The 15,467-nt window shown below is 50.2% G+C and overlaps 1 protein-coding gene across 1 annotated transcript in view; it reads right to left on the bottom strand.

Moving 5' to 3' along the window:
* Positions 1 to 15,467, bottom strand: part of Dpp6 (dipeptidyl peptidase like 6) — a 671,863-nt gene that overhangs the window by 6,965 nt on the left and 649,431 nt on the right. Inside the window, exons 18-21 of the mRNA XM_036181185.1 lie at positions 9,816 to 9,914; positions 6,477 to 6,546; positions 4,983 to 5,177; positions 1,142 to 1,196 (exon numbers count right to left, since the gene is read on the bottom strand). Of these exons, the coding sequence (XP_036037078.1) occupies positions 1,142 to 1,196; positions 4,983 to 5,177; positions 6,477 to 6,546; positions 9,816 to 9,914 (419 nt within the window). The remainder of the gene's footprint in view (positions 1 to 1,141; positions 1,197 to 4,982; positions 5,178 to 6,476; positions 6,547 to 9,815; positions 9,915 to 15,467) is intronic.

Genomic DNA, 15,467 nt, shown 5'->3' with positions numbered 1-15,467 from the left:
TCTGAGCCAAGAAGACAGTCTCTGGTGGCTTTCTCTGCAGGTGCTCAAGTGGATTAAAGTTCAGAAGAAATGATTCCTCAGGCTCACGTTTTGGATATGAGGCCCCAGCAAGTAACACGGTTCTGGGAGACCATGGGACCTTCTGGACATGGGCCTAGCTGGCAGGCATTGATTGGGCCATGAACACCCTCTTTAAATAAGGGATTTGGGGGTCCTAGCTCAGTTGTTAAGACATAAGGTCACAGCCAACTCCACCTCTGGCCACAGTCTCTCTGCTTTCTCTGCTTCCTGAGCCCTCCCCCACAGAGATGAAATGCAAACTCCACTACCCCGGCTGCCATGCCTTCTTCGGCTGCCATGCCTTCTTCGTCCTGGAGCTAGGAGCCAGATAAATCCTCTCTCCCTCAAGTTACTTTTGTCAGGTATTAGGTGAGAGCCATGAAAAACAGGCTCTGTTCGGCCTGTTTCTGGGGTCCCCCACATGACACTGTCAGGCCCCCAGTATACACTGCTCACCAGTCTGTCCTGTATGTTCTGGTGCTGACTGTGAGGTTCCTCTGAAGGGGCAGGGCTTCCACAGGAGGAAAGAGGTACACAGCCGTGAGCTCATGGCTTTCTGAGAATAAGGGGTCTCCAGTCTAGGCTGTATGGGGAGGGGAGGGTGGCCTACTATGTCATACAAGGGGCCCTTCGAGACCTAAGTCCCAACCCTGGGCCTCCACTGAAGCCCATATGGGCCAGCCAAGGCTATGCCATGTGCTGCCAGGTGGAAAGTGCTCTGGTTTAGCCACAGGGAACCCACAGCCTTCCTTCCATCTGAGCAGATGTGGGGATTAGTGTAGTTGTCCATGGGAGGGTGTCCTGTCCCCTCCTCTCCTGGAGTGCCCATCAGAGCTCACCAGGTCCACAAGCTCAGTGGAGTTCTCTGATAGGGCCTGTCCTGCTTTCTCTCCTCCTAGGTCATGTGACAAAGGCCAAAGACAAGCCCTCCCCACATTGCTGCAGTCACTAACTCTTACTCCTTTCTCTCCCTCCCTCAAGGCCACGGGTGACCTCAGTGGATCAGAAGGAGGCTGATGGTGGTAAGACACAGTTCTCCACTCCAGAGCCCAGAAGCCTGACAGAAGACAGCGTGACTCACCTTCCCAAACACAGCCACCCGTGTCTTGTCGATGTACTGTTCCTTCAGCATGGTCCTGCAGGCAGGGGGAAGAGCCGAGTGAGAGCTGTGTGGGTCTCCTCTATAACCTGGTCTCCACAATCGTCTGCCATAGTACGCACGAAGAACCTCTTCAAATCAGAAAGGATCTCGGGATTTTAAATACAGTTGCTTATTGCTTTTATTTATTTGGTGCTCACCGTGTTTACGTTCTAAATGCAAAGCACCCTGATGAGGCTTCTGGGGGAACCTCGAGGTACACAGCTGAACCTTGGAAGCAGCAGCGTGCACCAGAGGCCCTTCCCCATTTGCCCCTTGCACTTGCCACCACCTTCTCTTCTGTGGCAAGGTGCTGGTTTATGTGATGTCCTTACAGGGGACTTTGCACCCATCGGAAGGGCTCCAGAGATGTATGAGCAGGTGGAGGACATCCAGAGCTAGAGAGCTTCAGGGGGTTTGCATGATGGACGGGCTTCAGTCTCCTCCATCCACATGGAGAATGCCTTACAACTATTCCTGGGCTCCTGTTCTGTGAGTGTCTGTAATTGAGAAGTGGCATCACTGATTTTTTTTTTTTTTTTTGAGCATGTTTGCTGTTGCTTTTGATTAGCTGTTGGGCTCACTCCTTGTTTTTGAGAATGGATGAAAATAGCCCTCAGCTCTTTGTCCCCAAGCTCTGAGGGAGTGGCTCCAGGGACCACATACTCACAGGTTGAGTCTGAAGGACTCCTGATCTTTCTCCTAGGTTCTCCATAACAGGGAGGAGACACTGAGCTTCAGTGGGACAAGTTAAGGTAGATGGGATGAAGTAAGAACAGGAGAACCCAGGGAAGGGGTCTAGGCAGGAGGGCAAGAGGCAAGGACAGTTCTCCTACAATGGCTCCTGTGAGGCCCCTCCAACCCCAGCCTGTCTAGACGCTGCCTCACGTTCCCTGGGACATTTTGTGTAGTGTGGGTTGCCGGCAGCCACCTATCCTCCTCCTCACAGACAGAAGCCAATGTTCATTTGTTCCCGTCCTTCCTCTGACAGGAATTATCCTGCAGCCAGACTCAGGGCCACCTGGTCTCCTGGAAAGCCAGCTTGCTGTCTGAGGACGCAGCTTGCTTGCTGATGATGCCGAGCCTTGCAACCATTCCTAGGCTATTTCTTGCTGGTGTGTGCAGTTCTGGGTTCTAGATCATGCAGGGCAAGTCCAGGGAGAGGAAATGAAGGTTACCAGCTGCTTTTGAGTCAAGGAGGTCTTTCTTCCTTTTTGGAAGTTTCTGGAAGTGTCTTCTGTCTTCCTGACCAGGTGGTGACATTGAAAGACTGTGGAAACTGATGTTATCCTAGCCATGGCTATCTTTAACATGAAAAGGCACTTGGAGTGAGGCTGTCCTGCTTGGCTGTAGAGATGGACAAAGCCTGCATCTTGTTGACACTGCTGGTCTCTGGAGCTCTAGACCTGGGGTCTGCTGTCTCTATGGTCCTTCAGAGCCTATAAGGCTCCTTGCCTTAAAGGCAAATACAAGTGTGTGTGTGTGTGTGTGTGTGTGTGTGTGTGTGTGTGTGTGTGTGTGTGTGTGTGTTTGTTGTTGTTGTTGTTGACTTCTACCAAAAGCATCCTCACAGACACACACACATGCCTTCTATGATGGTTGGCCCCTTGAGATGTTCCTGTCTGTACCTTCTTACTTTGTGTATGTGGAGGTTTTGTCCGTGCACCACATGCATGCAATACCCACAGAGGCCAGAAGATGGCATCAGGTTCCCTAGACCTGGAGTTAATATACAGTTCTGTGCTGGGGATTGAAACTGGGTCCTCTGGAAGAACAGCAATGATCTTAACCACTGAGCCATCACTCCAGCCCCATGTGATTTTTGTCTATGAGATTCATGGGGTTTGAAGACATCATCTTGTCTGTCTTTGGCCGGCTAATACTCTCTGGTGTGGCTTGAATCTGAACTCTCCTGACAAGCTCATGTTTTGAGCCTTGCACACTTGCTCCTTGGGTGGTGGGGCTGTGTGGGGAAACTGTGGAACATTTAGGAGGTGGGTACCAGATGGTGGAAGGGAAGCACCAGGGGCAGGCTTCTGAAGGTTCAGCCTTGCTTCTAGTCTAGCTGTGTTTCCTGAGCTACCACCATCTGAAGAGCGACCTCCACACGCTCTCTCTGCCAGGAACCCTGGCATGCCTTTCTTGCTATGATGGACTGACTTTTCTGAAACTGTGAGCCAAATAAACCTTTCTTCTTTTGAGTCATTTCCTTTGCCATTTTGATCAATGACACAAAGGCAGCCAATACTCGAAGAAGAAGAAGAAGAAGAAGAAGAAGAAGAAGAAGAAGAAGAAGAAGAAGAAGAAGAAGGAGAAGGAGAAGGAGGAGAAGGAGAAGAAGAAGGCGCCCACCAGGCGGTGATGGCACATGCCTTTAATCCCAGCACTCAGGAGGCAGAGGCAGGCGGATCTCTGTGAGTTCAAGGCCAGCCTGGTCTCCAAATCGAGTCCCAGGAAAGGTGCAAAGCTACACAGAGAAACCCTGTCTTGAAAAACAAAAACAAAAACAAAACAAAAAACAAACAAACAAACAAACAAACAAAAGAATGAGAAGAAGGCTCTTTGCGTTCTTTAAAAAAAACACATATGCTTTGAAAAGTTAGCCAAGATGTCTCCCTGGAAACTTTGCATCTTCACCTGTGGGATGTTGGTTGGCTGCAGGAGCTCAACCAGCTCCGTGCTCTCCCATCATATGCAGGCTTATGAACATACCCACCAGGATGGTCCATGTCACCTGGCTCTTCCTTGCCCTTCAAAGCCTCCAGGTCTGCATCGTGGTGGGACTTTTCACTCTCAGTGCCCAGCCACATTCACAGTCTTGGGCAGCACAAGCCCTCCACAGAGCGAGCCTGGAAGCCTGATAGGTTTTGGCACAGTTTCTTCATGCGCCTTTAAAATTTCCAGGACAAGGTCAAGCATGGTTTTGAGCACCTGTCCCTTGGTACTAAGCTCCTTCTCTTCTTGGTGGCACTTGGTGGGCCTCGTTGACTTGGTGGCAGCAAGGGTAAGAACTGAAAACAGGCCACTGCTTAGAGTCCAGAGGGTATTTCCAACCAGCCACTCATATATGCACAGGGCCCTCTTTGTAGTGAGGTGACCCCTTGGCCTTGCATCACCCCAGCATAGTCTCTCTGGTCGGTCTTCCTTCCTTCCTGGAGATGACTGCACACCCAACCACAGAAGCCACAGCACAGAGAAGCCAGGCAGATTGCAATGGTATAAAATGTTCCATGGGCTCATGTGTCCCTAGCCGGTGGCATATTTTGGGAGGTTTTAGAAAGTAAAGCCTCACTGGAGGAAGTGGGTCACTGGGAAGTTGGCCTTCACATTTATAGCCCAGCCACACTTCCTGTCCTCTGTTACCTGACCCCATGAGATTCGAGGTGTTCTGGCCAAGGTTCCTGCTACCATGAACCCTGCAGCACCTTCCCAAACTGTGAGCTTAGATAACCCTCTCCTCCCAGAAGCTGTGGCTTGGGAGGGACGTGGCCACAGAGATAATAAAAGTGTTCAATACATAGACCCAGCTCAGTCTTAGCTTCTGGCCCCGTGCTTAGATCAGTTCAACACAGAAGCCACCAAGCTGTGTGGAAGTCAGTTTGGAAGCCTTCAGGAGAATCCTGCTGGCAGTCTCCCTGGAGACGTACATGCAATTGTCCACAGAGCTTTATGAGTGCAAGCACGGGATGTGTGTATAGGCAGCAGCAGCAGCAGCAGCAGTTGACAGAGAGCATCCTCTCCACCTTCCCTGGTCCACTCCCATGCAATCAGCATAGCTGCTTACCTCACAGCTTCCATCTGGTCCTTCTCTTCCAGGAAGCCCAGCCGCCTCCGTACTTCATGTAGGAGCTTGGTTCCCTGGAAGCCGCTGCCTCGGCCATCACACTTGACCACCACTGCTCCATGGCTGCTCACCAACACTGTTTCCCAGGTCACCTCAAACCTCTCTGACACGCTCTGACTCCCTGGGGTACCGTCCCTAGAAGAGATAGGTCTTCAGCATGCTGTGTTGCAGTTGGCAAATACCACATCTGAGAAGGTATCTCCTGGGGGGCTGTATGTCTTTCCCTGGTCTGCTATGTCCACTCCATTGCCTTGGGTTCTGTTGTCTAGGATGGGTGAGCCAGGTATCATTCACAAACCCCTCAGAGAATCCTAAGGCACCCCAGTCATCTTAAGGATGAGTGTGTGTGTGTGTGTGTGTGTGTGTGTGTGTGTGTGTGTGTGTGTGTGTGAACTCTGGTGTTATTCCTCAGGCACCATATGACTTGTTTTGTGTTGCTGGGGTCTCTCCCTGGCCTGGAATTCAACCAAGTAGGCTAGGCTGGCCAAGTCAGAGAGGCCCAGGGACACTCCTATTTCTTTCCCCAGTGTTGGGATTACAAGGTATGCTGGCTGTTTTAAAACATAATTTCTGGAGATGGAACTCAGGTCCTTGTATTGGTGTGGCAAACACTTTAGCTATGTCCCTTGAACTCTTCTTCTGATGGTGTTCTTCTGTCTGCTCTCGTTGGTCTGCTCCCAGCCCCATGCCTGTCACTTGAGTGCCCGGGATCCGAGACTCCTCCAGTGGCTCCTTGGCTTAGACACCTTCTTTATGGTTAGGTTGGGAGAAACAAGGCACAGGCTGGTCCCGGGATTACCCCAGTTTGAAGGGTGAGGTAGCACTCCCTCCTGGAGGCAGGCACTTGAAGCTCTCACTGTGAGGAGGGTAGGGCATTGCACTGGGCTCTTTCCTCTATCGGGGACACCGTGCTGTGGCTTCCAAAGCATTCCCAGTGGAAATACATCATGCGGAATGGCCATGGCTAGGGTCAGGGCTGGACTCAGTGAAGACAGACATGGGGGAGTGGCTCTTGTGTCATCATTATGTAGTTAGTGTGGGGATGTGTTGTGAGAACTGTGCTCTATGGCTGTGCTGCGGTATAAACATCAGACTGAGCTATTTGAAGACGGCACTAGATGATACGATCTTCTAGGACCATGGGCCAGCCCATAATACTTGTCAAGGATGGAAACGTTCTCATAATCTCAGTACAGTGTTAAAAAAGACACACCACTGGTACCTGGGTGCCCGTGCTGCGCTTCTACCTCTGTGGGGGCGGATTCAGGAGTTACAGAAAAAGCCCGTCCTTGGCTGACAAACTTACCTATCTTAAGAACGAAACAAACAGCACCATTTACCCTACTTTTCCCCTTCCGGGTTCACCCTCCCACTTCCCTACACTGCTGAGTCCCAAGAAGGCGCCTGGAGAAAGAGAGAGGCATTCATACTTACACCACCAGCAATAAGGGGTAGTGGGCCGTGTCTGTGAAGGTGGCCGGCTTCAGGATCTGCATTGGCAAGTCTGGGGAAAGGCGGAACATAGCGAGGTCAGGGCAGCTGGGGCAGGAGGGGTGGACCAGTGTGGACCCTGGTTCTGTGTGTACCTTTCTGTGGATGCTCTGGGGGAGGGAAGGGAAATCCACAGCGGGAGCTTCCACAACCATGTGGTATGGGTCCTTGGGTAGGCCACTGATCTGAAACTCAATGTCACCTTTCACACAAGAAGTGGGTTAACTTCCCCAGGGCCCACAGGTACCTGCTGGTGGCAGAATTCCACACAGGGAGAGCATTTGAGGGCTGGGTTAGCCATGTACTGGGGATGGATAGGTTTATTTTTATTTTATGCTTAAGGGTGTTTTGCTTGTATATATATCTGTGGATGCCTGGTGCCTGCAGAGGCCAGAAAAGGGTATCGGATCCCCTAGGGCTACAGCTACAGACACTTGCGAGCTGCCAGGTGGGTGCTGGGAATTGGACCTGGGTCCTCTGGAAGAGCAATCAGTGCTTTTAACTGTTGAGCCAGCTCTCCAACCCAAAGGGATGGATATTTGTGAGCAGGTGGTTCTGGGAGACGAGGAGGCTGAGGTGGAAGGGTATCCTGAGGTGAGAGCTGTGCTCAGTTGAGAGGTGAGGGGTACCCCTCTACCCTGACAAGTGGCTTTGTAGGTTCATACCAGGCAGACCTGACTAGCTGCTAGATCCTCAAGGACAGGACCCTAGGGAAGGAGTTGGGATAGCTGTGCTGTTCTTGTGGCCACCAAGGTCACTGAGTTTGGTCATCTGTAGCATGAGATGATGGAGGGTGGGGGCAGGGGGCAGTAATAATGAAGCCTCAGGAAATGATCCCACACCAGTTTCTTTGTTCAGCCCACCTCCAGAACAAGCCTCACTGCCCCAGCAGGAATTTGTTTATTGAGGGTATCTACAGCCCCGATTACTAAGGCCCAGCAATTAAATGGGAATTAGTGGCTTTCTAGTGCAGTGACTGTGGATGCACCCCAGCCCTGGCAACCTGCTTTGCAGCAGCCTTTCATTACTGACTCAGCCTGACTGTTAATGGCTTGCAAATTGGATCCATGGCCCAGGGGCTGGCAGAGAGGCAGGCATCGCAGGGTATCATAGAGATATCCACAAAACATGGTGTGGTTACCCAGGGGTGGACCTTTGGAAGTAGCTGCCTGTCTGAGGGACCCACCGAGGGAACCTTTCAGAGCACCACTTACTTTCCCAGAAGCCTTATCAGGCAGCAGAAATAAAAAACAAAACTGTAAACAAGTCTCGGGAAGGGGAATCAACATTGTTCAGACTTTTTCCTCCAAAGGTTGGCTTCCCCACATCAGGCCTTGGGAGTCCCTGGTACCTTTTCCTGCCACAGTGCTGGGGAGGCCTGGGAGCAGGGCTAAGTGCTATCGATGTTCCTACAGGCCCCTTTTGGCTTTCCTAAGGGAAGGTGATGTCAGTTTCCAGAATTTGGAGATGGGATGACAGCAGCAGGCAGAGCAATGAGGAGGAAGGGGCTTTTGGAGCTGCAAAGGAGAGGAATCCTCACAGGGAGGCAAGTCACATTGGAACCCAGCCACAAAAGCCTAGAGTGAGGACATGCTGCTGCAGGTCAAGTGGCATGTTGGAGACAATATCCAGGGCATAACTGCAGTTCTTGGCCAGGGTAGACCGTCCTGGTCTCAGGCACAGGTTTTTAAATTCTTCTCCCTCCGGAGACACCCCCTCTATTTCTTTTCTTGTCCCCTTGTCAGAGCTGCTACAAGAGGAAGGTTCTGGATTGGGGTGGTTTGGAGTGAACTGGCCTCACAGCCCAGCTTGTTTCCACATGTTCCTGACTCCAGAAGTGGATGGAGCTCCCTACAGAACATCAGAGACAACACAAGCATTTCTGGAAGTAGTGTGATCTCACACGACTTGATGAGGGACCTGGGGTGTTTTGGTGAGTGGTCTGGGGTGGGCTGCAAGGGTTGCATCCTGTCATACTTGGGGTCCTGTGGGAGGGGAGTTCACAGTGGCTTCCCTAAAGCATGCTTATTCTTGCCTAAGCTGTGCTCTGGATGCTGCTCTGATGTCTATACTACCCAGGACCCACTGAAGGGATGGTTACAACCCATAGTCCATTGCAGGCAACCTTTCTACACATCTTGGCTCAACTTCTCTTCTTCTCTGAGCACCTATGTCATTTGCTTTCTGTTGTAAATGAGTTGTCCCACTGTGTTCACTGTGTGATCCTACTGTGCCACTTGGGGTCTTTGCATCCTACTCTTAGGAATGTATAGCCTGCAGGTGGCTGCATCTTCTCAAGGCTGTGAAGTACAAGGGCATATGCTAACAGTCCAGTACCACTGGCTCCACTGACAAGTCAGAGCAGATGCAGGTATCTTAGAGATGGCTCTACTAGATGTCTGCAAGGTACATGGCTCCACCTGTCCCTCCAATGAGTCTTGTCTGCTTGCCCTAAGCCTGGCCACCCTCTCCTCTCCAGCCAAAGCTCTGCCAGTGACTGTGGATCAGCCAGAATCCCCCCAGGAATCGAGGCCTGGCCATGACTGCAGAGATGCTGGCAAGAGGGATCTGAATGAAGGATTCAGGGCACCTTTGAGCTTTGGGGGTCTAAGTTGTTACTAACTAAACAGTACTTTGCCCAGCTGCAAAAGAACCCAGAAAGGAGAGGAAAGGAGATGAGGCTCGTGGACACTGGGCACTGGGGGCTTTCTAGGGTTAAGGACAATGGGCAGCTAGGATTTCAGGGCCAGTCAGGTTGAGCTGGGAGCCACACAGGTTGAGAGATGAGGTTTTGAAAACTGCCCCGCTGCCACTAGCTGATTGCAGCAAACAGGGTGGTTCTCATAGTCTAGCGTTGAGGCACACTCAAGAAACAAGCCAGTGGCTGGAGTGTGACAGCAAAGAGGCAGGAGAGCAGTGTCAAGAATGCCTCAGGCGGTGGCAATGACACCCTTGGGATGCATTTCTCCAGTATCAAGGATACCTCTCACCAGCTCGTAGCCAGCATCTGGAGGCAGGACACTAAGCAAGGAAGATGGCACAATACAGAGGGCAGACGGACAGATGGTGTTCTCCCAGATGTGACCAGAGGGGAGGTTCCATCCTGATCTCTTGAGAGAAATCACGAGCTCTGCCTCTGTTTTTTGCTGCCACCAGATCGTCTTGAGGGTTCGCATAGTGAGCTGGGGATAGGATGGTGGCCAAGCAGGGAGGCACCTGGGTGGGGCTCGAGCCTCCAAGGCATTCTGTTGACCCTTCAAAGGGCAGAAAAGTGGCACTTACTGTAATCCTCTATCTCGATTTTCCGGTACTCAATCTTAGGCATCTGCCGATCACTGATGGCCTTCTGCACATGCTCATTTGCTTCCAAGTCAAAAATTTCTGGAAATGTCAAAACAAAGAGATACATTGCATTCTGGGACCTATGTGGGCTGGAGGTTCTTACATGTCTCCCATACCGCTTCACAGGAACGTCCCTGTAGGTTGCTTGCCACTATATAGGGAGAGAAGATGAGCCACTGGATAGTTCATTCAAAACCCGTGGTCCTAGCCTCAACGCAGGAACATGGGCAGATGAGAGAGATCTCTGCACTCCGTCCTCCCACCCCCTTCTCCACACACTCTGTTCTCCCTGACATTTGTCATTGGTATGACCCATTCTAAGTCTGTTGGGTTCAGCAAAAGCAATACTAGTTATCTGTGGGGAAAAATGGCCACCATAACCAGGCAATGACAGCAGAGAAGTCACTGGGCTGTTACCTTTACCCCACCCCCAGATTTCTTATTTTAATCTATAAGTTTTCTGGTCTTTTGAGACTTGGAATTGGTGACCATAGTCACAGATAGCAAAGTCCCATGAACAGTGTTTCACAACTTGAGGGCCTGGTCTCCTTCATGCAGGCTAAGTCTGCTTTGGTTGACACTGTACTGTGGCTTAATCTGCATGGCTCTTCATTCTCAGGTTGCAACACACAAATACCCTGTCAGAAGTTTCTTCAGCTGGAAAGGAGCAAGGCCGTTTTGCTCACCTGATGAAATGGCCATGCCACCCTATTTTGCCATCTCATATATGATAAAGCCACAAGACTTCCTTTTCTTTCTCTAAGGCTACATGTAGGGTTGGCTGTGGCTCAATGTAAATGTCTTCAAGGGACTCTGTCTTTAGCTTGTCCAGTTCCCCAGAAGGTTGGGATTGGGAAATGTCTTAAAGCCATGGTTCCATGAAGAATGTTGGGGTCTTTCATGACCCCTTTATACCAACACTGCCCCACAGGCATGTGTCTTAAAGGCATCAGAGGTTAACTCATGGATGCTGTGATCAGTGGTTTTATTTTTGGGTAACACACAGCACTGTGTGACTCCAGGTTCGTCACCATCCACAGAAGCAGGGATTGTGACCTCCTGGAGGGGTAGGGCATGTGAGATTTCCTGTGCCTGAGATGCACTGATAAGCTGCCAAAGATGACTGGCAAGCCACCAGCCTCATGTGACCATCCAGCTCCAACTTTTACTTTAGACACCCCTGGATTTCTGTCTGAGGCTTTCTCCTGTGGCATTTTGCTACCCCTCCAAGACAGTCACAAATAAACAGGACTGAGAGATCCTCCAGGGGTCTCAGGAAGCCTAAGGCTCTATGAGGTCCCAGAGTTCAGGCTGCCTAAGGAAACGGGGCTGACTGTTAACCATTCCCTGCTCCATGTGTGATGTCAACAACACCACGCAAAGCAAGCATTCAGTAAATGGATGGTAGAGTCTTGGGTCCTTGAAAGACTCATTACATGGAAATTAATATTCAATGGCATGATTCTGCCCTCACTCACCGGTAGTCCTAGACCCAAGCTTATTGTAAGAATCAGGACATAGACTGTCAGATGCTATCGCAAAGCTTTAGCACATGGAGGTCCCTTATAACCTGTGTGCTGGGTGGTTTTATGGCAACTTGGAACAAGCTAGAGTCATCTGGGAAGAGGAAACCTCCGTTGAGAGAATGCCTGTAGTTGAGAGTTGGTCTGTAGGCAAGTCAGCAGTGCATTTTCTTGATGGATCATTGATGTGGGAGGGCCCAGCTCATTATGAGTGGTGCCATCCCTGGACTGGTAGTCCTGGGTTCTATAGAGGATAGGCTGAGCGCTCCATGAGGGGCAGGCCAGTCTCCGGCACTTCTCCATGGCCTCTGCTTCAGTTCCTGCCCTGAGTTAGCTGGGTGAGCTCTATGATGAAATGTTTCATCACAGCTCTAAGACAACCTGGGAAGAAGCTTCCATTGTCACTGCTCTGCTTGAACGAGGGGTTGACCTAGGTGTGACATGGGAAAGGGACGTGGGATGTGTGAACCGGGGTTGTGCAAACACGGGAGCTCATGGATAGTGGTACAATCAGCAAAGGCCCAGCAAAGATGGGTACATTGATCTCACTCAGCTTCTGCCGCCAGGGCCCTGTGGGAACTTCATCTGTAGAAGCAGGTAGGTGCCAGGACCTGTTCAGAGCCTCTACCAACTGACCCAACTCTCCTTATGTATAATTTGTATGAACTGGCTCTAATGGAACGCTACAATCTTACATGCCGCTCTGGATGGAGAGCTTCAAACTCAGATCACAAGTGTGCGCAGCTGCCTACCCAGCTCAGCTTTCCCAGAGTGAATGCAGACACAGCCAAATACCCATCACCCACACCCGGCCCTGGCAGTTCTGGCCTTGTGTGGGGCGTAGCAAGTTCTAATCGCTCATGGACTATTCAGGCTGCCTTTGAATAGCTCCCTCCTCTCTATTGAAATCCTACCTTCTGCAGAAGAGCACCAAAGCAACAGACTATTAAATTTAGTTAAATATTAGATTTCTCATTTAATGATTGCCCACACAGCCGGGTTTATCAGCAGAGAACTGGCGGTCTCACGGGGGAGTTGAGTTAAGCTAGTTTATTTGTTTCCCTAATTGCATTCAAAGAGGGCAGGAGCTCAGAGGAGAAATAAGAAAAGATCGGTGCATTCCCGGAGGACTCTGCCTTTGACTTCAGGGCAGCAGGGACCTCCAGGCTGCAGCACACACATGGCCACTCCGTAATTAAATGTGAGCCCCTCTAATATTTGGTGGAATTAGCTATTATCAGATCTGGACACAGTGAGCCCACAGAGACAAACGTCTGCTCAGGAAGCTACTCCCCGGGCTGTGTGGCCTGCGGGCTGTTCCCACATGGCCCTGGGGCTTGGAGCAATCACCACTGTGCCTAGTCATTGGAAAAACTGGTGACCAGATTGCAATGAAAACCACAAGCCACTGATTTAGAGGGGAAAGGAGCTGCCTGGCCCTTGGCTTGGGGTTTCTTTCCTGCAGGCTACAACTCTCCAGGCTGTGTGTAGGCAGATGTACACACTGCTTCTCTAGCAGCTCTGAGCTGCGTGGGCTTCTGATGGTCAGGCAGTCCTATCCCCCAATCCCTGGTCCTCACTGGCTTTTTTCATTGATTCCCCAAGTTTCATTCTTCTCTGTGCTTGCTCTTCATGGCAGAGGCCATCCATCAACCCTGGGCTATATCCTTTAGCTAACTCAAAGAGCAGATCCAGAAGTATAAAGACTTTCGCACTTGCTCACCTCAATTGGACTTCTTTTTACTCTGAGCCTTCTATGTCTCCTTACTACAGTCAGCTTGACTTGGTATTTGTTATGTGCCAGCTTGTCTATCCAAGATTCTATAATGAGACCTCAAAGCTGGCCACTGACCCTTCCCAGAAGGTTGCTGTGTGCACCTCTGGGGTCCAGAAAACTTTTCACAATCAACAGAAAGTTCTGTGGAGTTGATTCCTAGGTCTCTGTCTCATGTGTTTGTTCCCATGTCTTTTCCATCAAGGCCTCAGACACAAGTGAAATAGACCTTTGAATTTTATCTGTTCCTGGGGTGCCATCAAGTGGACTCCACATTGAGGACTTGGGACCACTTGACCTACACAACACCTGGTGACAGCAAGGACTCTCTGTTAGCACAGAAGGTTTGTGGCCCTTTGACACAGCGAAACTGACTGCCAAGAGGTATGATTAGGCTTGACATAAACACACCTCTAATTGTTATCCTTGGAGGTAAGTAGGTTGTCATTTTTTGGTATACAACATGGAAAGAATTTTAAAAGGTGGAGGGAACTGGAGAGATGGCTCAGAGGTGAAGAGCACTGGCTGCTCTCCCAGAGGACTCAACTAGATTCTCAGCACCCACAAGTGACTCACAAGTGTAATTCCAATTTCAGAGGATCTAATACCCTATTCTGGCCTCTGAAGGCAGACGACATCCAAGTGAGGCACAGATACATATGCAGGAAAAACACCCACACAGAGAAAACAACATTAAAACAAATTGTGGAGTTACCAGAACTCTTCTCTTCCACCTACTCCGGTGCTTTTGGAACACTTTAGAAGCAGGAGAATTTAGAAGCACACACTATTTCTTTTCTTTTCTCTTTCTTTCTTTCTTTCTTTCTTTCTTTCTTTCTTTCTTTCTTTCTTTCTTTCTTCCTTCCTTCCTTCCTTCCTTTCTTTTTTTTTTTTTTTTTTTTGAGACAGAGTTTCTTTGTGTAGTTTTTTTGGGTGCCTGTCCTGGATCTCGTTCTGTAGACCAAGCTGGCCTCGAACTCACAGAGATCCGCCTAGCTCTGCCTCCTGTGTACTGAGATTAAAGGCGTGCACCACCACTGCCCGGACTGCACACTCTGTTTCTTACAGAGGTATTCTGGGATTAGGAGGAAGTGCCCATTCACACACCACAGCTGGATCACTAGAGGATATCACCCCTGTTATACCTAATGGTGATAGCGGTGTGTAATGTGTCCTAGCTGCTTTGTGTGAACACGTGATCGTTCATTGTGGCTTTATGAACACAGCAACTGTAAAACCATTCAAATGATTTCATGCCTGTACGACACTGGCACAGAATTCTAGGGCAGGCGGGTGGGAATGCCAGCATCAGTTTAAAGAGTGAAAAGAAGGATGCAAAATTTTGACTGTTGAAGAAGAAATGGTTTAAACTGTTGGAAGGGCTGAGGGTAGGAGAGAATCCCAATTTCGCAGGATCATGTCATGACTCTTTGCCCAAATGAAAACATCTTTGGCGCAGCTTTTCTTGTTCTTTTCTGTTTGGGGCTGAGGTTGGAAGCCAGGGCTATGTGCATGCTAGCTAGGTAAGCGCTCTCGCACTGAGGCACACCCCAGCCCCATGCAGTTCTTTCCCCAGGAAAAGCCCTCAGATGACAACTCAAACGTCCAGGACGAGACTCTCTAATGCGTTATTTGTGGACTGTTGACTCAGTTTACATTTAAATGGAGGTGTGTCTGGGCAAGCAACCTTGGCTGGCCTGGAACTCACTATGCTGAGCAGGCTGGCCCTAAACTCATAGAGATCCACCTGCCTTTGTCCCTGCCTCCAGGGCTGGGATTAAAGGTGTTCACCATCACATCTGGCTGACTTTTTTTCCTCCTCACCAAATTGCTCCTTAAATATTTGAAAACTGTAGCTATTAGACATAAACCTGCTTTGTGTGCTCTAAGAACTGGGGATAAATCGGGCACCAGGACACAGAACTGGTACCTGCTTCTCTTTGTGCACTGTCCCCATGTCCTGTCACCAGAGGTGACACCTTCACGGCTGTGGCTGGGCAGGATGTCCACTGAGGCCTGGCTATACTTCCTGAGAGCAGAATTCCACCCTGCAGCCACAGCCTGGAGGTCTCTGGCACTGTCTTGGGACAGATGCCACAACAGATGAGTGCCCCTTTGGCTTGTCATGTCTGTGCCAAAAGAGATTGCTGCAGGCTATTGTCCTGCTCTGCTGGGGCCAGAGAAGAGCCAGGTTTTTGAGGGCCAAGGGCTCTAGAAAAACTACAAGACCTTGGTTAGCATGTGCCTCCTGTCCCTGAACTTTAGGGGGGCAAGGTGGCTCTGTTTAATTGTTTA

The sequence above is a fragment of the Onychomys torridus genome, chromosome 3 (assembly GCF_903995425.1).
Source record: "Onychomys torridus chromosome 3, mOncTor1.1, whole genome shotgun sequence".
Lineage (NCBI taxonomy): Eukaryota > Metazoa > Chordata > Mammalia > Rodentia > Cricetidae > Onychomys > Onychomys torridus.
Note: the sequence above shows the minus strand (reverse complement) of the source record. Positions and strands in the feature narration are given on the sequence as shown.